The following is a 21,533-nucleotide window of genomic DNA, read 5'->3' on the forward strand; positions in this document are numbered from 1 at the left end:
CAAAGATTTGGAAAAGGATCAGTAAAATCACATCACTGTGCTTAACTGTACGATGGTTTCTGTAATGATGTTCACTTGGGTTCTGGGTGGTGGCTTTGTGCAATGGGGCTTTTGAAGCCCAGAGGTACCCCCAGAGTCTGTGAGATGTGACAGATTTCAGTCACTGGTGTCTGCCAGGTTTCTGTACTTGCACACCCTGCTCTGTGTGGTTGAGGTGAGACATTTTAGACCCTTTTGTGCCCTCGGGGTTTCTGCTGAGAACAGCAGGAAGCTCAATGGAGGCTGCAGGAGAGAGCTCCAAGGGTCTTGCATGGCAGTGGGGAAGGGAAGGATGGAGCTCGTGATGGATCCACATGGCTGCCAGTGGCTGCCCTCGGTCAGACTGACCCCACAGAACCTGCAGATCTCCTCAAAGCCTCTCCTGTTTGCTTGCAGATGAGCGGGTGGATCAGCGAACCTGCCTGATCTGCGGGGACAGAGCCACGGGGCTGCACTATGGCATCATCTCCTGCGAGGGCTGCAAGGGCTTCTTCAAGAGGAGCATCTGCAACAAGCGGGTGTACAGATGCAGCCGCGACAAGAACTGCGTCATGTCCCGCAAGCAGCGCAACAGGTGCCAGTACTGCCGGCTGCTCAAGTGCCTCCAGATGGGCATGAACCGCAAAGGTAACGGCCTGGGGCTGCCTGGGGCACAGCCTGGGGCAGGGCTAGCCATGGGGCTGCCTGGGGCACAGCCTGGGGCAGGGCTAGCCATGGGGCTGCCTGGGGGCACAGCCTGGGGCAGGGCTAGCCATGGGGCTGCTTGTGGTGGGCACAGCCTGGGGCAGAGCTAGCCATGGGGCTGCTTGGGGGGCCCAGCCTGGTGCACTTCTAGCAATGGAGTGGCCTTTCCCCTGGTCACCCTTCCCTCAGCTGCCGCCTTGTATTGCAGTTCTGCCTCTAAAGCTCTCCCCCCAAAAAAAGTGAAACTTCAGCAAAATCAAGCATGGATTAAAAATTATGCACAGATACTAAGTTCTGAGCTACTTCATTCCTGTATTGGAGGAACAATCTGTATAAATTGAAAGCATGCATAAATATTTGAAGAATATTTGTATTTTCCCTGAGCAAAGTAGTCACTATTCCTATGCTTCAATCTGCTAATGTGGCAAAAGTTAAAGCATTTAAACAGGCTTTTAAAATCCCAAGGGACGCGAGCCAGATGTTACCTGTTTGCTGTCGTGGGAGCTTAGACCAGCAGCTGCTGCCCAGGACTGAGGTGTGAGGGTCTTTGCTGACCACCTGCTCTGGTTGAAGCAGTTGTGGGCTGGGTTAGGGACAGCCACCCCTTATTCCCACATGTGCAGGGGTGATGAAATTCTGTGGTACTGTCTACAGGATGGAAAGTCTGAAGTAAGTCACAGATTAGTAATAAAGAACGGACGGTGGTTGATTCCAGGGTCATGTCTCTGCTCTTCACTGCAATGCTTTGTTTAACCTCTGGAACTGAAGATTAAAATCCCATTAAAAGCAGGGATTTCTTGGTTTGATGGCACAAGGGGGAGCTGGCTGTGCTCCCCTGGCTGTGAGTGAGGCAGTGCAGTGACCCTTCATCCCGCTTGCCAAACCCCAGTGTCACCACATGGTTTTAGATGTGGCTGTTGATGGCCTCTGGGCCATTGCTCATGCCAAAGCCGCCTGTCAGAGGCACTGAAACTTCCATAAATTCACAGCAAATCCACCAGGATCTTCCTTAGAAATGCATCATGGGCCAAGATGGAGAGCTGGCCTCAGCCCTGCGAGGATCAAGGGGGATCAGGAGGTGTGTTGTGGGTCTGGGGGAGCTCAGGACCCCCTTACCCAAGGGTCAGGGTGTGCTGTGGGTCTGGGGGCTCAGGATCTTTCCCTGTGGGTATTGGGGAGCTGAGCCCCTTTCCCTGTGGGTTTTGGGGGGCTCGGCCCCTTTCCCTACGGGTTTTGGGGGAATCGGCCCCTTTCCCCGCGGGTTTTGGGGGGCTCATCCCCTTTCCCCGCGGGTTTTGGGGGGCTCAGCCCCTTTCCCTGCAGTGTCTCTCACCTGCGGGGTTGCAGCGCCACCTGCCGGCCGCTCGCTCGCCTTCCCTCTTCCCTTCCTTTCCCTCATTTCCTCTTCTCTTCATTTCGTCTTTTCCTTCTTCTTCCTTCCCCAAACAGCTGCGTGAATTTCACTCACCGCCGGTGTCTCTGCCAAGGCCAAGGAGGCCGCAGGCAGCCCTGAAGCTCCTCAGTGTTGTGTTCTGGAGCTTTCTCTTCCTGCCCTGGTGCCCAAGTTATGGCATCGCTGGGTTGGGGAATCCCCTCAATACTAGGGCTAAATACAATAATTTTTAAATTCAGATGAGGTGCAGAGTTCAGCATTGGTAGGCAAACGAGCTTTGAGAAGACTGGCTGTCGTGCAGCTCAGTACCAGGATGATGTTCCAGAGGGTCCTTCTGTGTCTGGGAACCATTCAGGTCTCTTCATGCCTGTTTGATGGACCACCAGCAAAAACATTCCTACGTTTTGTTGCAGGTGTAAGCTGTTGTCTGCTACTATTATGCTTTGAAATCAAAAGACAGAGCCAATTTGTGCCTATGGCTCATAATGGAATGAGCTGAAGAGAAGCATCTAAATCAGTTAGTGGTAAAATTTCTTGGAAAATGAGAGAAATTACCACAGAATTCCTGTAGTTCCATTAAGTTAAAAAAACCTAAAGGGGGTAACAGCTAACTATGACAGGTTTTTTTACATAATTCTTTTTTTTTTAGTGAGAAACTGACACTTTTTATAAAGAGGCTTCATAGGAAATAAACAGCTTTGTTTGTTAGAATGAGTCTTCTTATCTTGCTATATCATAAGAGATTGATGTGCTGTAAAAGGTAATCACAGCTGTTTTGTATCCTGTGTTTGTACCTTCTCCAGTGTGCTTAAATGAGTGTTATCTGGTGTTTGAAATAAAAGCACTAGTTGTTGCACAGAGGGGATGGGCTTTTTGCTAGAAGAATGAAAACGACTGCTGGTCCATGCTGTGGTGGTGGAAGGCCTGTGGGCATCCCTGCCCTGCTGCTGCAGTGCTCAGGCACAGGACCCTTCCCCAGAGCTGTGCATGGCCTGGGTCAGCCCTTGGGGTTTGGGAAGCTGCAGTTCAGATCCTGTGGCCAGGTGTGCCTCTCCTCTGCCCTGCTGAGGCACTCCCTGAGCTCCAGGTGCAGCCTGGAGACACACGAGGAGCATTTGAGCTGAGGATATCTCAAACTGAGCAGCAGCGTGGCTTTTTGGGACAGAAATTTTTTCTTAAATCTTGTGTCGTTTTCTGCTCTGGGAGAGCCTCCTGCAGCCCTGTGTGCCAAGCAGGGTGAGGCTGTGCAGCAGCAAGGTCACCGTGCAGCTGGGGAGAGCCTCCTGCCAAGTCTGGCCAGGTCGTGGTGGGAAAGAGATCAGGACCTGATAAACAGGGGAACCAGCCTGGGAGGGGAGGCACACACCACTGGCTGCTGCTCTGACACTGCACAGAAGAGCAGAGGGAAGAGGAAGGTAGAAAAGCTGCTCCAGGTTAATCCCCTTAATTGGACTTCACTGGAGCTCCCAGGAAATTGTTTAAAGAGCCTTAAAAATGCAGCTGCTGTACTTGGAAAGGAGGCTTCACCTCTGAAATGCAGCTGTGCAGCTTGGTCTGGTAACTTGCATTTTAAACAACAGCTTTGCAAGCGAGCAGCAGGGTTAGTCAAACATCTCCCTTCTGTTTTCTGTAGTGGCTGTAGGAGCTGTGACCCCCTGAAGTGACAGCAGGGTTAGCAGTCACCAGTGCAGTGCTTTGTGCACTGGTTGGTGCCTCTCTGGGTGCACTCTGGCTCATGGTGCTTCACAGGGCTGTGGGCAGTGGAGTTGGACATGCTGGCCTCCACATCTCATTTTCCAGCAGTCCTGGGCATTCGTTGGTTTACTCCAGGAGTCAAGTAGGGTTTCTTACAGTGTGCCATTTCTCATATTATGCTGGAATTAATTGTGATAAAGGATTGCTATTGCTTCACTACCTGTCACTCAAGGAGCACATGAAGAAACTAAAGTCCCTGAGTAATGCTTGTAGCCCCATCAAAGTGTCCATGCCTTTTAGGGTGAGACCCATGGTGTGTGCTGCTCGAGCACTGGAGGTTTCTCTGTAGACTTCTTTAATGAAAAAAATGAATCGTTTAAGGTATAATTTTTTTTTAGAAATAAATAGGCACTTTCTTGTGTACTTTGGGAATACCCAACAGCAGTGTTCCTCACTAAGGTTTGGCTGTATCTTTCAGCAATCAGAGAGGATGGCATGCCAGGAGGCAGAAACAAAAGCATCGGACCTGTCCAGGTGAGCATGTGTGGCCAACCCTGCAAGATTCCCTTCAGCTTTTGGTTTTCTGGCCTTGGCAGCAGCTCAGCCTGGGCTGGGGCTGTTTTGGGTGAGCTTCCATAGTCCCTGCCTGTGCCTCCCACTGGTGTGGCAGGGCTCTGACTGTCAGCAATACACCATGAGCTGTAGATTTGTAAACAGAGCTGAGTGCTGCCTGTCCCAGGGTGCTGCACAGACACACGGACAGTCTCACAGCACCCTGGCCTTTGTGAGCCTCACAAGGACGTCTGTCCCTCCATGGCTCCCAGTAAATCTCCGTCTGCCTGCTGCAATCCCTTCAGTTGTGGCAAGCAGGGCACCAGTAAATGTCTTACTGATTGATGGCACAGCTTGTCCAGAGATGCCTTGTAAAGCGCAAGGTAATTCAGCACAGCAGCTTGCGCCTCACGCCTGAGAAATGATGGCCATTTCCAGCTTGCTTCTGGAACAGGGGTCTTTTAAAAGTTTATTGTTTATTTTAGCAAAATAGAAATAACACTGAAGGCAATTCCTGTGAGTCGGAGTGCCTGGGAAGGAGCACTCTGCCCAGGCCAAAGTGTGAGGAGCCAAGCAAGCTCTCCTCTGCCCTGGTGGGCAGTTAGGTGCCTGTGATCAGTGTCAGACACAACCTACCTGGAACCACAAGAACCTGTTTCCTGCTGTTCGCATTAAGAGACATACACAGAATTTTTTAAAAAGAAGTCTTTAAATTTTTGTTGCATTTTCCCCATTAGTGGTGGAACATTCCTCCAGGAGCATGCCCAGCACTTTCTTGAAATTTTATATTACAGTGAACTCAATTTTAAAGGTTTTTTTAGTCCATTTTAGCTTTGTATATGTTACTCTGTGGAACTTGAGAATTAGGTGCTCAATTGCTACTTCAGGTGCCACCTGGTTCTTATCTGGAGGAAAATAGTGAACAGTGTCTCCCTGTAAATGTTTTCCTGACTGATTTTATGTATGTCACCTTGCCTCTCTTGATTGCTTTATCAAACCAGAGCCTGCCCTACCTCCTGTTTGCCTTTTCCTCTGCCAGTCCTGAGTGATGTTCCCAATGCACTGGCCTCAATTACTCCCAGGTTTTTCACGGGGTGACAGTGGCTGATTTACAGCTCGTTGCCATGTCTGTCTGACATCATCTTTCCATGTGTCAGTTCCTCTCTGCCGTGCTACCCTCACTTGAATGGTACTGCAGGAGCTGGAGGTCATCACGATTACCTGTAAATAGAATTTTTCATGTGTGTTGTTAAATGCAGAGGAAGGATGTGGTACCTGCAGGAGGGGCAGGGGGGTCAGCCCTGTTGGATGTGACTGAACGAGGTGTTTGCAAACAGAGGCTCTGCTTTTCTGTTCCCAGCCAAGTAACCATTGTGTCCTGTATTTGACAGATATCAGAGGAAGAGATTGAGAGAATTATGTCTGGGCAAGAATTTGAGGGAGAGGCAAACATGTCATGGAGCAACAACGGAGACAGTGACCATAGTTCCCCTGGAAATGGAGTTTCTGAGAGCAACCAGCCTTCACCTGTTTCTACTCCATCTTCAAGGTGGGAATGACCCCTGGAAGAACTTGGTGTTACAGGAATCTTGGCTTTCTTTCCCGTTTTTCCTTTCCCTTTCTTTGGGGGTATATTAAAGAGCTTTTCGTTTCGCAGTAGGTCCGTGGAGCTGAACGGGTTCGCTGCACTCAGGGATCAGTACCTGGGCACGCCGGTGTCCACGCACTACCAGTACCTGCCGCACCTTTTTAGCTACTCCGCCCACTCGGCGCTGGTGCCGCCGCAGCCGCGCAGCCTCGACCCGCAGTCACACAGCCTCATCAACCAGCTGCTGTGTGCCGAGGACCTGGAGCCGCTGGGCACACCCATGCTCATCGAGGACGGGTGCGTGTGACAAGTGGCCCTAGGGCACGGGAGTGACATTCCCTGGGGCAAGGTGCAGCCACAGCTCGAGCAGCAAACCAGACTGCATCCCGTGGGTGGCCTGTGCCCTTGCCTGGGGCTGGAGTTGGGGTGCACGGGCCTGGCATGGGGTTCAGGCTGTGCTGGGCAGGTGGGTGACCAGGGGTTGGGGGGACGCTCCTCAGCCCTTGCCCAGGTGGACGCTGACCATTGTGGCTCCTGTCGCCAGGTGACACCCTGGGCACTGGCTAATTCCTTTGGCATTTGCCTCTTCAGATGATCTCATTCAATGTTTTTAATTTTTTTCTGCCTTTGTATTAACTGTGCCTGCAGGTACAAAGTGACTCAGGCAGAGCTGTTTGCGTTGCTGTGTCGTCTGGCGGATGAATTGCTTTTCAGGCAGATTGCTTGGATCAAGAAGCTGCCGTTCTTCTGCGAACTCTCCATCAAGGACTATACCTGCCTGCTCAGCTCTACATGGCAGGAGCTCATCCTGCTCTCCTCGCTGACTGTTTACAGCAAACAGATCTTTGGTGACCTTGCAGATGTCACTTCCAAGTACTCTCCCTCTGATGACGAGCTGCACAGGTGAGACACTGGGCTGAGCCCAGGGTGAGGCAGTGAGTTGTGGAGGTGGGGAGCCATGGGGAACCCAACAGTCAGGTGTCCTCTGACCACCTTCTGGGACAGGTCACTTTACCCGTGGCTGTTTTCCTTTTCTGTTTTTTAGGCAACAGTTATTCCAGGCTTAGAAAGCACATCATGGTTAGTCAGTGCTGGATCACAACTTCCTTCTGCAGGGAAGGGCACAGTGCTGCATGAGGCTGTTTGAATTTCGTGTAGCAATGCTGTTGTCCTTCAACACAGCCCTACAAGCCACCTTTTTATGAGGAGGGTAAAACTAACCAGCACTTTGGGTAACCCTGACACATAGGAAAGAAAGTCTTACTTAAAAACCTTTTGGGCCCATGGAAGGGTTGTTCACGAAGCTGGTTGTCTGTATTATCAAAGTGTTCATTATTAATTGCTATTTCATTGTTTTGATTACATAAATTGAAAGATGTTGCAACTTAGCTCTTGTTTTTCCCACAGTACAGCCTATCTGATGCTCTGAGGAACCTGCCTTTCATTTATCATTTTGGTCAGGGTGTTGTTTTTTGGTTTGGATATTTTATTTTGTAGTCTTGGTGCCAGACAGATTCTTCTTTTAGTAGTAGAGTTGCAATCTCACAATACTATGGCAGAATAGGTAGGATTTAGGGAAATGGCTGCCCATCCTCCCTTTAAACACCTGCTCCTTGCTCTCTGCCCCTGCTGGGCTCGTGATGCTGCTGGAGTCACCAGGGGATCCGATGGCTGATGAGCAGAGATTTAAAACACTGCTGTGGTCCTCAGCCATTGCAGCAACTCATGGTTCTTGAGGGCTCCTTTGTGCATCTGTTGAGCCCATGGTGGGGGAGCAGAGAGCTGGACCCAGGTGTCTCATTTCCTGGGACAGGTTCCTCCGCGGCGCTGCTCTGCACTGCCATTCATCGTGCATCTGGTGCCGCTCCTGCGAGGAGCGCTGAGGGTCATAGAAAACCACAATGACACTTGTTCCTGCATTCAGCTGTCCTTTTGTTCCTGCTGTCCTGGTCAGAGCCTCACAAGAGAAGTGTTTGTTTCATTTTGAGTTTGTGATAAATACAAGCGAGAGGTAAGACAACAAGACAAAGGAGGAATCCTCGCCCTGCAGAAACCGGCAATTCAGAGCTGGTCGCCTTGAAGGTCCTTCAAAGAAGATCTGTGCACATGGATGAAAATAGGTGTTCTTGGGAGAGGAATGCTTCTGCAGTCTCATCTTGTGATTTAGCTTTTCAAGTGTCATTAATTGTCATTAGTAACCTGGGAGAATGCACACCCAGAAAGCCATTTAGTGGGAAGCTGCACAGATGAGGGGTCTGGAGCTGCATGGCTCCCTCCCACTTGTCTTCATGGTCCTTCAGCTGTGGCTTGACTGTCTCCGGCAGCACTGGGATAGCTCATGGCTATCAGTCTCCCTGCCCAAAGCACTCGTGGAAAAGCTGCTCCCTTTGGATTTGAGGGGCCCTTTTGGAGAGGTGTCCCACTTGTGAGCATTCTCAGAGAGCCCCCAGCTCCTCTGGCATTGGTCAGGAATGACTGCAAAGGGAACTTTGTTAGAGCTCACAGCTGGTTGGAAAAAGCTCACTGAGCAGGGATGGTCTGGCACTTCAGGGTTAATTTCTGCTCTTACTTAGCAAAATGACAGGAGCAGTGCTAAAGCGAAGGTGACAAACAAAGGCATAGGATGAGCTCCCCAGCCCCTGTGTTTTAATCGCTTCTAACTGGCTAAATGTTCTGTTTGCCTGCTAGATCAAATGTTTTCTTTTATTGTGCTGTTTTTCTGAAGATGAATATGAAATGAATAGACTCCTGACCTCCCCCAGCACTCCTGATAGCGCTTCCCTTCCCCCTCCTCCCCAGCTGATCCCGATAACTCCCAGCCAGAAACTTGCCTGGTGTAAACTGCGAGGAAGAGTGTGTGGAGGAGTCAGTCCTCGAGAAGAAATAGGGCTGTGAAAAACAGAACAGCTTTGTTTGAAAGGGGGAGGAAAGTATGCGCAGAAAAGTAAGACAGTTCAACTGCAGGAATGAGAGAAGAGCTCTCCTGGATTTATGAAGTGATGAGTGGCTGGTAAAAATGTGCATGCTCTAAAAACAATTAAACCCAACAGATGACTGAGTGGTCTTTGTGCTCATTAACTTCTTGAGCTTTGCAATCTTGCACCTGCAAGATTTTTAATGTCAACTGGAGAGCAAGAAAACTTGTACAACTTTAGATTAGCCGACAAGGCTTTCATCACTTACAATATTACTTTCTTGAAGAACTGACCTGGAGTTCAGACAGCTTGTTTTCACTTCACTGAGGTCAAACTCCACCATGCATTTTACAAATAACTTTGAAGTAAACAAACACACATGCCAAAATAAGGTATTATTCAGTGAAAAAGGTTCTATTTCTGTTCTATTCAGAGATGACTTGCTGGCTGTGCTCTTATTCTTTGTGCTGCACAATGCCAGAGCACGCTGAAGCTTCCCGAAACACTTCTGTCCCACTTCTGAGTGCTTCTGCAATATGTGGTTTCTTTGAAGCCAGGGGTATTGCTGTGAGATGTGTTCCCAAGAGGCTGTTCTGGCTGTGGGTAGGCGTGGGATGGTCCTGAGGTGCCTCCACACCCTCCTGCTTCGCTTTAGCCTGGTCCTTCCCTATGGCTTTTCCGTGGTGCATAAATGGGGTGTTGCTCCTTATGAAGCCTGGTACCCTCTTTAGTAGGAGGACCTCGTTCTGCACCCATAAAATCTCCATCAGGCATTTCCCAGGAGGTTTTGGGGAGGTTTGTGTTCCCTGTGCATCACTGTGCCCTGTCCCACACATTTCTGTCACTGGCTTCGCGGCAGATTCCTGGCTCTGTCAGACCTTCTCTGCTGTCAGTACAGGCTGATGGTGAACTGAATCACCAAGAGAGGGCTTTTTCCTGCAAATAGCTGTAGATTGTGGACTCTCCATCCCTGGGCCAGGCTGGACAGGGCTCTGAGTAACATGGTATAGTGGAAGGTGTCTCTCTGTATGGCAGGGGAATGGGACTGGATTAGTTTTGAGGTCATTTCCACCCAAACCATTCTGTGGTTCTATGATTCTGCATTTGTAACTGAGATGTTTCCTCCTTATTTTTGACTTCAGGTAGTTTTGATGACAATTTTTTAAATTCTCTTGCAAAATGTTAAAACTCTGAAGTTACTTTAATAAGCTTCATGCCTTCACTGTACAGTCCACATGCTGTGTGTGCTGATGTGTGATCTCTGTCCCCCAGGTTCAGTGAAGAGGGGATGGAGGTGATGGAGCGGTTGATCTACCTCTTTCGCAAGTTCAACCAGCTGAAGGTCAGCAACGAGGAGTATGCGTGCATGAAAGCCATCAACTTCCTAAACCAAGGTGAGTCGGCAAAGAGAAGGTACACTTGTTCATTTTGTGCTTCAAAGGGTGAATTTGTAACACCAGTCCTCCCTTTTTTAAAGCTCTTCTGACTCATAAAAGTGTTTACCTTCGGGGATATATCCTTAGGTTACTTAGCTGGTTACTGTTTTTTAGGTTCTATGCCTAAATCTGACTCTTCACAGTGAAAGGTAATCACAAATGAAGTATTTACATGCAGGCCGTGAATTCAGCTGAGGAAAGGGCTGTATCCTCCTGTTGATTAAGCAGCATATTAAAGCTGGCAGTTCAGGCTCCTTCAGGATGCTGGGCATTTCAAAATCCATGCAGAGGCAAATGCTCGGTGAATATTGTTCAGCTGTAATTTTGGAAATAAATGTCCCCAAAGTCTTTTGTACTGTGAAAGATAGTTGCAATCTGTAAAAATGTGCTGCAGGCTCCCTCCTCCCCCACTCATTTCCAGAGGGAGATAGTGCTGACACTTCAATCTGTGCCGGGCTGAGGTTCCGGTTTGCTTCCCTGGGCAGTTTCCTGACACTGGATAATACACTTCTCGAGCTGTCTCCATTGTTTTCCAAAATGTATTTTCATTAACTTCCTGTCTTCTTTTATTTTTAGTTGAAGTTTGCAATTTTTTATGTGAAATACCTGAGACTTATTTTTAAAAGTCAGCTTTTAGGCAGTAGATCAATGCCTCTTCCGTCAGATGGTCTCCAGCACTGAGCCTGCTCCAAGGCTGGATCCTCCCCAGGACCCGGCAGTGCCGATGCTGCTGGTCACACTGCACGCTGCCAGTGGGACTTCCTGCCTGTCCATCTTTCCTTTGTATGTGTTGCCTGACACTGGCAAAGCTAAATTTAAAAATAAGAACTTGACAAGTTTATAAAGCTCCTGTGATATAATTCATAAGCAGATGGGGAGAAACGTGACGATACCTTGAATTATGGAGCTGAGCGCTGTCCTCAGCCAGGATGATACAGCTGAAGTCAATGTGTTTCTGTCTGAGGAGGTGTTACACTGATCTGCTGTGAGGACTAAACCCTGACACCCAGCTGTGTTGTGCCAGGCAGGGATTTCAGGTTGCTGGGGCTGTTCTCTCCAATAGCATTCAGCAGTGTAGGACATTACAGAAGCTGTTCTCTTCCTGACCTTTTGTGGAGGGAAATCCAGGATCCAGACCTGCCTGTAAAGACACATCCATGATGCCGGCACAGCAGGAGGAGAGATGGGAATTTTAGTATTGGTCTGACTGGGTGCTGGAAGCCAGTCTCCAAAGCAGGGACCCAGATCAGAGTGACTGAAGTCAGTCTGTCCTGAAGAAGTGGCAGTAAGTTCAAGGCTGCTGCTCTTCTGAGATGTTTTTGTCATGTTTTCATTACTCAAACTGTATTCCTTTCCAGATATCAGGGGTCTGACCAACGCATCCCAACTGGAGCAGCTGAATAAGCGGTACTGGTATGTTTGCCAGGACTTCACAGAGTACAAATACCCCCACCAGCCAAACCGCTTCCCTGATCTAATGATGTGTTTGCCAGAGATACGCTACATTGCAGGTAACTTCCTGAGCACTTCTCCCGCTGGGAGCAAGCTATGAAATTTGCTTTTAAAAGATAATTAACTTACAGCAATGAAATTCTTGTGGACTTTGGTCGTGGGACATTTTTCTATCAGAGCTTCTGTCCATCTTTAAGCCCATCCTGTTGCCCTGAGCTCACCCAGAGGGGCTCTTGGCAAGGTGTCCTGGTGATGCTGGTGGGCACAGGGTTAGTCCTGCTCTGGGAAGAGGTGGCTTGCTCTGACCTGACACCCTTTAAGTACATTGTTCAGTCTCTCCTTTTCTTCTTTCACTCCCAGCTGGGGGGTGTTTTGTCTCAAAGGGGTGCAATCCTGGTTTGAGTAGTCATCTCATGAGTTAGAGAGATCCCTGAACTAAGCAGAAGGTGATCAGCAGAGTTCAGGCAGACCAGTGTAACCCCCAGGTTTCCACTCTGGGCCTCGGAAATCTGCAGGTGAATTCTTAACTGCCGTTGTGTCACTAATTAGATCTCCAAGGTCTGGTGTTACTAAAACTGTTTGTTCCTGAGTGTTATGGCAGAGGGAGATGCTTGCCTCCCTGTGTCAAGGCTCCGTATGCTTCATCCTACTCCGTCGTAATGAACTAGATCATAATCTCAGAGTAGCTCTTGTAATTTACTCATGGAGATCAACAAGGGAGTTTAAGGTGAGACAGGATTTGGTCTTTCTCAGTTTCTATAAATACTGCTCTATTGTGGAGAAATCATTTTGATCTGACTTTGCCCATTTATTTTGCTTTCTATTCAGTAAATAATAAATCACATTGTGTCCAAATGAATATCAAATGTCTAATGTAGCTGTAGGATGATTAACTGTTTCTGTGAGAGGTTCAAGGTAAAACCATCTCCAGTGCTGCTGGCTTAGGTGGCTCTGAAATCTGATTCAGGAGTGGCTGCTAATTCTGTTTTTTCTCTTACCAGGAAAAATGGTGAATGTCCCCCTGGAGCAGCTGCCTCTCCTTTTTAAGGCTGTTCTACATTCCTGCAAGACGAGTGTGAGCAAAGAGTGAGCGCGGCTGGCCCGGCTGGTGCCTTAGCTGAGCCTCGGGCCGGGAGAGGGGCAAATGCCATCCAGGCAGGAGACAGGGCAGTGGGCCTCCCTGCCCTTGTAGCAAGAATCTTTTTTGTTTGTTTTTGTTTTTTTACTCTTTTTCCTATATATTTATTTCACGACAGAGTTGAATGTATGATCTTCAACACGATGCACAAGGTTCTGTAAGAATGCCGCAGATGCATTCTCCAGCGGTTTACAGAATGTGAAGATGTTTAATGTTACAGTGTTTGTTAGGGTTAGTTCTTTTGTATTTGGGGACCGAGATGAATAAGACTACCTCAAGGAGAAGATGCTGTTCATGCACTGCTCTTTCCATGATTTGCATCCAAAAGCATTTGTCATAGCGAGCAAATGTCAGCAGAGCTGTTAGTATCCCAAAGGGGGACAACTTTGGAGAAGTGGGTGCTAGAGAAGTGCCAAGCTTTTTCTTTAATTTTAAAAAAGCAGGGAGTGGAGAAGGAGAATTGTGTCTAGGCAGTTGGTTTCTTTTCCCCTGGCAGTGTCCAGATGCAGGTTTCCCAGTGGGATGGCAGTGCTCTGAGGGGCTCGCTGGCCCTGTCCCCTCTGGGGAGCTGCAGGTGGGGTCTGCCCTAGCCCCTCCTGGCCAGCTGCCCTCTTACTATTGCCATAACACCTTCTAATTTCTCTGAAATTGTGTTCCTGCAGTTTATAACAGGCTCCTGGCATTACACAAAGGTGCTCCTGTTGCTAGAGAACTGCAAGGACTTTATCATCGCTTCCTTAACATCCATTTTAGGTTTACAAAAGCAGGAAAAACCTACTTAGAGAAGAGGCAGGATTGCCCTGTTAGTGTGTTCCTCTAACATGGTACCTGACTCCTGTGGCTTCTGCATTGCAGCAATCCCTGTTTTGGGAGCAGTTTATGTACCCTGTGTTAAATGGGACCTGTGTAACAGGGTGAGGGATTCCAGTGTCCTCTGGCATGGCTTTCTCTGCTGGACTCAGGGAATGGGTGTTCCATAGTTATATCCTGCCAGGACTGTCTTGTTCTGTGTGGAATCCCAGGAAAAACAACATTACTGCTGTGCTTGGTGGCCTGCTGTGCTCTAGGTGTTGCAAGGCTTGGATTTTCCATCTCGCAAGCTCCCCACCAGTCCAGATGGAGAACTGGTTTAATGACAACTGATGAGCTGATTGAGTGATTGTTAAGTGCTGGTGTTTAGCTAAAGTTGGGAATTCTCATGAGTGACCTCATGGTTTCCTTCTTGTGGTGTGGAGGTTGGATGAGATGCTCTTGTTCTCATCTCCTTCATTAGGAATTAATATTCAAAGAGTCAGTCACTCTCCTAGATAGCCTTGGCTGGATTTCCTTCCCTGTCTCCTTAGATGTAAATCTGGCATTCACTTAGCAAGGTGGCTCATTGATAAGTATTTGAATGCTGATTTAAAAATATTTGGGGAAACAGCTCTTGTTCCTTCAGGGCAGGAGGGATGAGTCACTACACTCTTGTCTTTCCCTGGTGACAGTTGTGTGGCACAGAGCGAGCACAGCTCAGCAGGGCTGCAGCTGCTGCACATGAATGTGATGGTGAGCAGGAATAAAATCCCATTGACCAAAGTCACCTTTCTCTCCCTCCCCCTGGCCCAGCAGGTACTCCCTGGGTTGCAGCCCAAGGGAGGCTGTGAGCTGCTGGTTTGGCACATCCTGGTCAGGCCGGCAGTGCAGTGCTGATGGCTGCAGTCACACTGTGTCAGGGCCCTGCTGCTGCCTCACTGCAGGCATCCCACTTGGGCATCTCCCAGCTCGACGGTTTCCCTTCTCTAGAAGTCCATAGCTGTTCATTTTTCATTATTTAAACAGGATGTTACGGGTAACAGCTGCTGGGCCCAGCAGCAGCTCAGCTCGATGGAGCTTAACACCCAAAGGTGGTTCCATAAATCTCATTTACTTTTTGACAGTACAATGAGACGTGTGTATTCTCAGGAAAGCCTTCTGCATACAGCCAATACCTCATGTGTTCAGGGGAAGATTTTAATGTACCTGTTTGTAAGTTAGAATGTATTTCTCAGCTTTTAAATTTAATTTCCAAATAGCTTGATATGATCTTTTTATTACGGGTTGTTTCTGGCTTGCTGTTTTATACACTCAAGGAATTGTTAAAACTGCATAGGAGTAATTTTATTCTACAGTTAATGAATTATTATAATCTGTTGATGAATAAGTGTTTTAATTAGTGTACATAAAAGCAGTCATCTTGTTGCCAGCTATCCAACAAAAATAATCTTTTAGATGATCTGTGGTTTTCCAAAATAGCCTCCCAAAACTATTGCTGTACCAGCAACAACCAAAAATCTAAATTCAGTTATGATGACAAACGGACATGAATGTTCTGCTTTCTGTTCTAGAAAGCAAATTTTACAAAGGTTGATTGGCAGCAGTATCCGTTCCCAAATACTCATTTACTATAGGGAGTAGAAAATCCTTCCTGAACTGACAGGTAAGGAAGCAGCAAACAGACCAGACAGAATCACCGGTCATTCCTGATATCTTCTGCACCAAGTCCTCTAATGACTTGTATTTTTTAAACAGGGTAAAGTGAATGTGTTGCATTGCAAACTCAGGTATTATGAGAAGGTAGGAATGTAGCTAGAGATGTAGAGATGTTAGGTAGATGTATTTGTGAATTTGGTTTGAAGGACACCCTGGAAAGGTTGGAATTTTAGTTCCATTCTTCACGTAACATTCGGTTTACAGGGACTCATATTTTATTTGTGCTTAATGCTAGTAGGGGGAAGTTCATTATCTTTGGTATCTATCTGCTCTTGCTTATCTGACCTTCTGTCATAGAGAAATCAATCAACAATAATGGTCTTTGGTAGAATTTTCTGCCATGACAAGTCAATTTTTATCTCCGATTTGAAAGATAAATTGGCTGGCTGACCCCCTTCTCTCCTTCAAAGCATCAGTGCAGATAGAAAGCTGAAGAGTTACTTTTAATCTGAGCAGAGATTTGGGACATAAATTTGAAGCACTCAGGTTCACGTGCTCAGGGGAGGCTGCCGGGGAGCCCTCGCTCTGTGGTGCAGCTGGAAGGGTTTCCCACTCACAGGGCTTGGTCCCAGTGCCACTGCCAGACCCCGGGGCCTCAACAAAACCTTCTGGAAAGTGAGTTTTCTTTCACTTTAGCTCAGGCTCCTGCCAAGGGGGCTGAGCCTTGACCCCTCAGTGTGGGTCAGTCCCTGTCCTCAGCATGTCCAGTCCTGTGAGAAGGCAGGGGGATGAGGGACAGCCAGGATGCTCAGGAGTGCCAGGTCCCCAGCACTGCTGGGCTCTGGGCACGGCAGAGCTGCTGCAGTCAGACCTCGTGCTCCCTCCGCTTCCCGTGCGCACTGGACACTGCTCAGCTGAGAGCTGTGCCAGTGCCCTTCATGCACTCACTTCTGCAGAGCCACTGCATGCTTGGGCTCATCAGGGAGCAGCTCTGGATTCTTCTGTAATTCTTAAATCCAGAGATATAATTCTTAAACCTTTTGCCATCTCCCATCACATGCAGGCCAAAGGGGAACACGGCGTTTTCAGAGTGACCAGTGGTCAGTGGCACCGCCAGTTGCAGGGCACCTGCACAGGGGATGTGCCACCCCAGTACCACCTGTTTTCCCAGTGCTGGGGTGTTGCTTTGAGGGAGCCCGTGAGAGTGAGGGGTCCCAGGCGTGCCAGGAGGGCTCCTGGGCTGCTGTCACTTGCCAGTGGGGGCCTTGGTGGCTCTGTCCCCACCCATGCAAAAGCTCTCACTGCCGTCCCTCCCTGTGCCAGCAGGATCTGCCCTTGCTCCCTAGGCTTCTGCACAGACCCACCTCAGGTAACGGAGTTTAAGTCCTGTCCTTCAAACCAACTTTTTTAAAAAAAACTTGAAATTCTTTTTTCTTTACTACATTTTTTTAAAGGAAAAAATGAAAAAAAAAAAAGATTCTCCTGTGAATGTGCTATTTCCCATTCATTCTTTCTTCCTTCTTGGTTTTGATTTGAAGCTATGAAGCTCGGTGTCTGTGAAAATGTTGTTATTTCTCAGGATAATAAGCGGCAATCATCCCTGCCACATGAAAGGCAGGAGAAAGGGGGAAACTTGGGGAACTAGTTTAAGTATGAAACTAATTTTTAAGTTGTAGATGATGTGTAAATGGAGGGGAGTGCATAGCTATCAGTATCAAGCTGTGGCGTTTCTCTGGGTTCACAGTGTGTTGTTTCAATGCACAGAAGCTCAGGGATAAGTATTTAAAATGTGACCCAGAGAAACCCTAGTTTTGATGTTGCAACAGTTGCTTCTTTCATTGCTTGTCTGGAGGACCCCTTGAGAGCTGACTGAAGCCCCATATGGCGATTCTGAGGGAGAAGCTTTGGGTTTGGCTGTGGGAAGTTTGCCTGCTGAAGGCTCAGGCATAATTTCTGGTGCTCTACGTTCACACTGAAGCACATTAGCTGCTGGGGCTGGGGGAGGTTGGCCTCTATTTCTGCATTACCTCCTCCAGGATCTGCAAATCTGAGTTTAAACCAGCCCTGCAAAAAGCTGGGGAAGCCAATCCTAGCAGTGTCCTTCCCTCAGAAAAAAAATAGCTCCTGTGAGCTGCCCTCTGACAAATCTGTGAAAGAAGCAACATGGTTCAGTGGAAGAAATGCCCCCAAGGGCAAAAAGAAACAGAAATTGAGACCAGATGACGATCAACCTTAACAAAGCCTTTTGTGATTCATTGTTTTCTTTCAATTTATAAAATGTCTTGTAATAGTTGATAACATTATTGACTCAATTTCCATAACTAAACTACCTCGTGTGACATCCTGTTTATCATCTCAAAGGGATTGTGTGAAAAACTAAATGCTGCCAGTGTCTGTTGCCAGTGAGGAACAGGAGCTGTGATTGCTGGAGTTGTGTTTCCCTTCCCATGGGCTGGGGCTTGGCTCCTGTCACTGCTCTGGTGTCCTGCACCTGAGGCTGAGCTCTGGTGTTCCTCCCTGGGGAGGATGTGGCTCCTGTTCGTTTGGGTTTCATTGGTGCCCATCAAGCCACAGACCTCATTCCAGCTCAGTCTTGGTGCAGAGGCTGTGTTTGTAGCCTGGGACCTCACAGGACCTCACAGCTCCTCGTGTGTCCATCCTGGGCAGCCTGGGGAGGCAGTGGGTCAGGTTTGCTGCTTGTATCAGCCCATTGCTGACTTGAGGGATGTTCCCAAGAGGGTCAGTCCCGGTTGCTGGGTCCTTCTTGGTGATGTTCCAAGCAATGGTTTCTCCCGTTCATTTTTCCCACAATCCCTTGTGTAAATCAGGGAAGCAGGATGTTGCCTCGGCATGACACATGGTGAACATTGGCACACTCAGAGCCAGGGCTGGGGCAGGAGGGTGTGTCTGGCCCTGCTGCACCCGCGAGGAGCAGGCACAGGGAGCTGCCCCTCCTCACTGTGCTACGACCAAACGAGTGTTTCTGCTGGCACGTCTGTGGCACCTGCCCCTGCTCTGCTGCTCTGCTCTGGGACTTGACTACCTGTGGAAATGTGACCAATAAGTGTTGAATGCATGTTTAGTGAGTGTTTAGCTGTATGAACTAATAAATGTGAAATGTTCTGCACCGCTGATGTCTCCTGGCTGCTTGTGCCTTCCCCTTTTGGTGGTGGCTCTCTCTCAGGGTGGGGGAGCCCCGTGCTGGTCTGGAGGAGAAGTAATCCAAACAAGCAAACACACCAGAGATGTTTGACCAGCGCACTCCGGAGTGAGGAGCTGCAGGAGTTGTTAAGTGATCCCTTGTCTTGCCGAGGTGGGTGTGTGTTAAAAGCCTGAGCAGCACTTTCTGTATTTATGCTCCTGTGTATGGGAGTGCACAGGAGGCTCACTCAGGAGTTGCTGCCACGAAGGCAGCTCCAAGTGAGCTCCAGTCCCCCTCTACTGCCAGCCCCCCTCTACTGTCAGCCCTCCTCTGCTGCTCCCTCCTGCAGGGCCTCACCTCAGTCCCACACTGCCCGGCTCCTCAGCTGGGTGCTCTCGTGCCTCCTGCCCTCTCCTTGTTATTTTTCCACATTTACGTTGTTCTCCTCCTCCGCAGAAGAGCTCCAGCAGCTCTGACACTATGCTATCCAGGATTTACTCCCCATGAGGGGGCCTTGAAGGTTGGCAGTGGTGGGGCTGCCTGGTAGGTGGCAGAGGATGCTCTGGGCACATGGGGTGATGGGTTTGTCTTCAGCTTCAAACAAAGCTGGAGCCACACAGAGGTGACGAGGCAGCCATTCCCCTGACCCTATTCTGGCATGAGGCACTGCCTGGAAAGCAAGGCTGGAGTGGGAAAAGTACCAGCACATTTTAATTTTCAGCTCAACCCCTACTGACCACTGTATTTTGATTAGAGCTCTGCTTCCTTTTCATCTCGGTGCTCCAGCGGGTGACAACTGCCACAGCCTCGTGTGCACGGCGCAATAGTTTATCACCGAAGGCCAGCGGCTCTATGAATTCAGAGCCAGCGCGGAACAAATCACACTGTCACTAACGTCAAACTTGTTAACCTGATCTTTGGTGGATCACTAGTGTCAACATTGCACGGGACATACATTATCGGGCCCAAGGACTTAGGGAGATGCGTTTGTCAGGCTGCTCTGTCACAGTCCCACTCTTGACCTTCACAAAGTAACTTTCAAGGGTAAGCTGCTTTCCCCTTGACAGGAGTGGCTCTTCCCAGGAGTGTGTCACCCCATGGGTGCTGGCTGGGACAGGGCTGCGGGGTCAGCTGGGTCACCTCCCTGCAGTGGCACAGTCAGTCCAGCAGTGGGTGATCTGCTGGGAGGGTCCTCTGGGACCTCTTCCAGAGCTGGGGAAGGTTCTCCATTGATGTCCACCCTGCCCATGTCTATTCCATTGTCTGGCCCATTACAAGTCTCACACCTCAGTTTGCCAAGTGCAGGTGCTTCTGATGGGGTTGGTCACTGCTGCAGAGATCAGATGAAGGATGGGTTGCCATGGCTAGGCTGGTAAGAGAATGGAATGGAGGTGTGTGCTCCCAGGGAGCTTCTGTCCAAGCTGCTGTGGTCCATTGGGTTTTGCAGTACTTTAATTGGGGTGGTGGACCATCCCTGCAGTCTGCCTTGAGTAGGAGGGGAGAGGTGCCACAGGCCAGCCTGGGCATGCTGTGGGGCTGGGTGCTGGGAGGCCAGCAGTTTGGGGCTGTGCTGGAGAGGATGTGGCTCATGGCTGGGAGGACCCCAAGGCGAGTGCTGGGTCTGTGCTTCGCGTCGCTGTCCTCGTGGGCCGACCCTGCTAATCAGCTGTGAAAGAGAGAGAGAAAGCTGGAGAGAAATCTTTCTCTCTGCTAACCTCATCACAATAAAGATTCCTATAAAGAGCTCTTATCCTTGAAGAAAATGAGGCACATAAGCAGGAATAGTAAACAAAAGGCTGTCATTTTGACCCAGGAGTGCTTCATGTTGTTGGCAACTGCCAAGAGGAAACATAAAGAGAGGCTGCATCCAAGTCCCAATTATGCAGAACTATGTGACTGATATGTCAATGAGTCCCCCCGGGAGGAGACCACCAGCGCTTCCCAGTGCTGCCTGCGCAGCATCTGCACTCGCCGCCATGGCCGGGCCGCCCGCGCCCCGAGCGAAGGCGTGTGTGGCATCGGAAGAATGCAGGGGACAAGGTAATGTCATCGGGAACGCTATCGCCAAAGTCCTCGCCGCACGCGCATTATCGGCGCGGGCCCTGGAGTCAGGGACTGCGGGCAGGCAGCGGCGTTTGGCAAACAGTAGTGCTGGCCACACCTGCTGCAGGCACGCTCCGGGAACGTGGCGCAGGCAGGAGGGCTGCCCCGCGCCGATAAGCTGAGTGGATGGAGATAAAATCCGAGCAGGAGATTTGCTTTGCTGAGCATCAAGGCTAAGCACCAGCAAGGAGCCAAAGCACAGTGTGGCCTGCAGCGGGTGGTGTGGATCTGCAGGCTCTGGCCGCACTGTGGCCGTGTGGGGAGGAGATGGGGCAGGGCAGTCTCCAAACCAACAGCCGGAGCTTTGGTGACAGATGTGCCAGTGCTTGGACCCATTGAGGGCACAGAACTGTGCTGCTCCCTTGGCCATGACAACACTGCATCAGGGCAGCAGCTCTGGGGCCTAACCCCCGCCCTGAACATCCCCTCCCCAGCACATCCCGTGCCGCTAGAAGCCAGAGCCACCTCATCCTTCCCTCCTAGGTGCTGTGGCCTCCAAAATGTCACCCGTCTGTACCTCCTCCCTGTGTGCAGGGCCCCTGAGGCTGCTGGGAGCCAGCCCTACCCACTGCCTGTGCAGCCACTCCAGCGCGGCCTTCCCGAATTCACCCTCACAGATCCACCCTCACGCCACTGGCCAGGCCCTGCTGGCCTGCACTGCGGCCCATGCGCCGGCCCTGACCACTGCAGGAGCCAGGCCGCAGCCTTGGCCAGAGCCCGCGCAGAGGAAAGTGCCCAAGGCCAGCAGGGACGTATTTACCCCCGAAAGCACCTTGCTGCAAAAATAGCAAGTGGCCAGTGTGAGGCCGGGGCTTCCCAGGGGAACAATGCCTGGCAGGAGGAAGCGGCCGCGGCCGGCCCGCAGCTCTGTCCCGCCTCGTGCGGCGCTGAGCCGCAAGCCGCTGTGTGCCGGCCCGGCAGGGACCTTGAACTTGACACAGATTTATT

The 21,533-nt window shown here is 49.8% G+C and overlaps 1 protein-coding gene across 5 annotated transcripts in view; it reads left to right on the plus strand.

Moving 5' to 3' along the window:
* The window catches only part of NR6A1 (nuclear receptor subfamily 6 group A member 1), a 70,335-nt gene extending 51,868 nt beyond the window's left edge, over positions 1–18,467 (plus strand). For 4 of the 5 annotated variants that reach the window (XM_085076686.1, XM_085076689.1, XM_085076688.1 and 1 more), the window contains 8 exons: positions 436–666; positions 4,290–4,345; positions 5,755–5,912; positions 6,021–6,248; positions 6,600–6,854; positions 10,139–10,260; positions 11,661–11,813; positions 12,756–18,467. In XM_085076686.1, the coding sequence (XP_084932812.1) occupies positions 436–666; positions 4,290–4,345; positions 5,755–5,912; positions 6,021–6,248; positions 6,600–6,854; positions 10,139–10,260; positions 11,661–11,813; positions 12,756–12,844 (1,292 nt within the window). In that variant the 3' untranslated portion in view covers positions 12,845–18,467. The remainder of the gene's footprint in view (positions 1–435; positions 667–4,289; positions 4,346–5,754; positions 5,913–6,020; positions 6,249–6,599; positions 6,855–10,138; positions 10,261–11,660; positions 11,814–12,755) is intronic. The other variant, XM_085076687.1, reaches the window with a different exon arrangement.
* Positions 18,468–21,533: the final 3,066 nt, after the last annotated feature.

The sequence above is a fragment of the Lichenostomus cassidix genome, chromosome 17 (assembly GCF_008360975.1).
Source record: "Lichenostomus cassidix isolate B80296 chromosome 17, HeHo_3.0, whole genome shotgun sequence".
Classification (NCBI taxonomy): Eukaryota; Metazoa; Chordata; class Aves; order Passeriformes; family Meliphagidae; genus Lichenostomus; species Lichenostomus cassidix.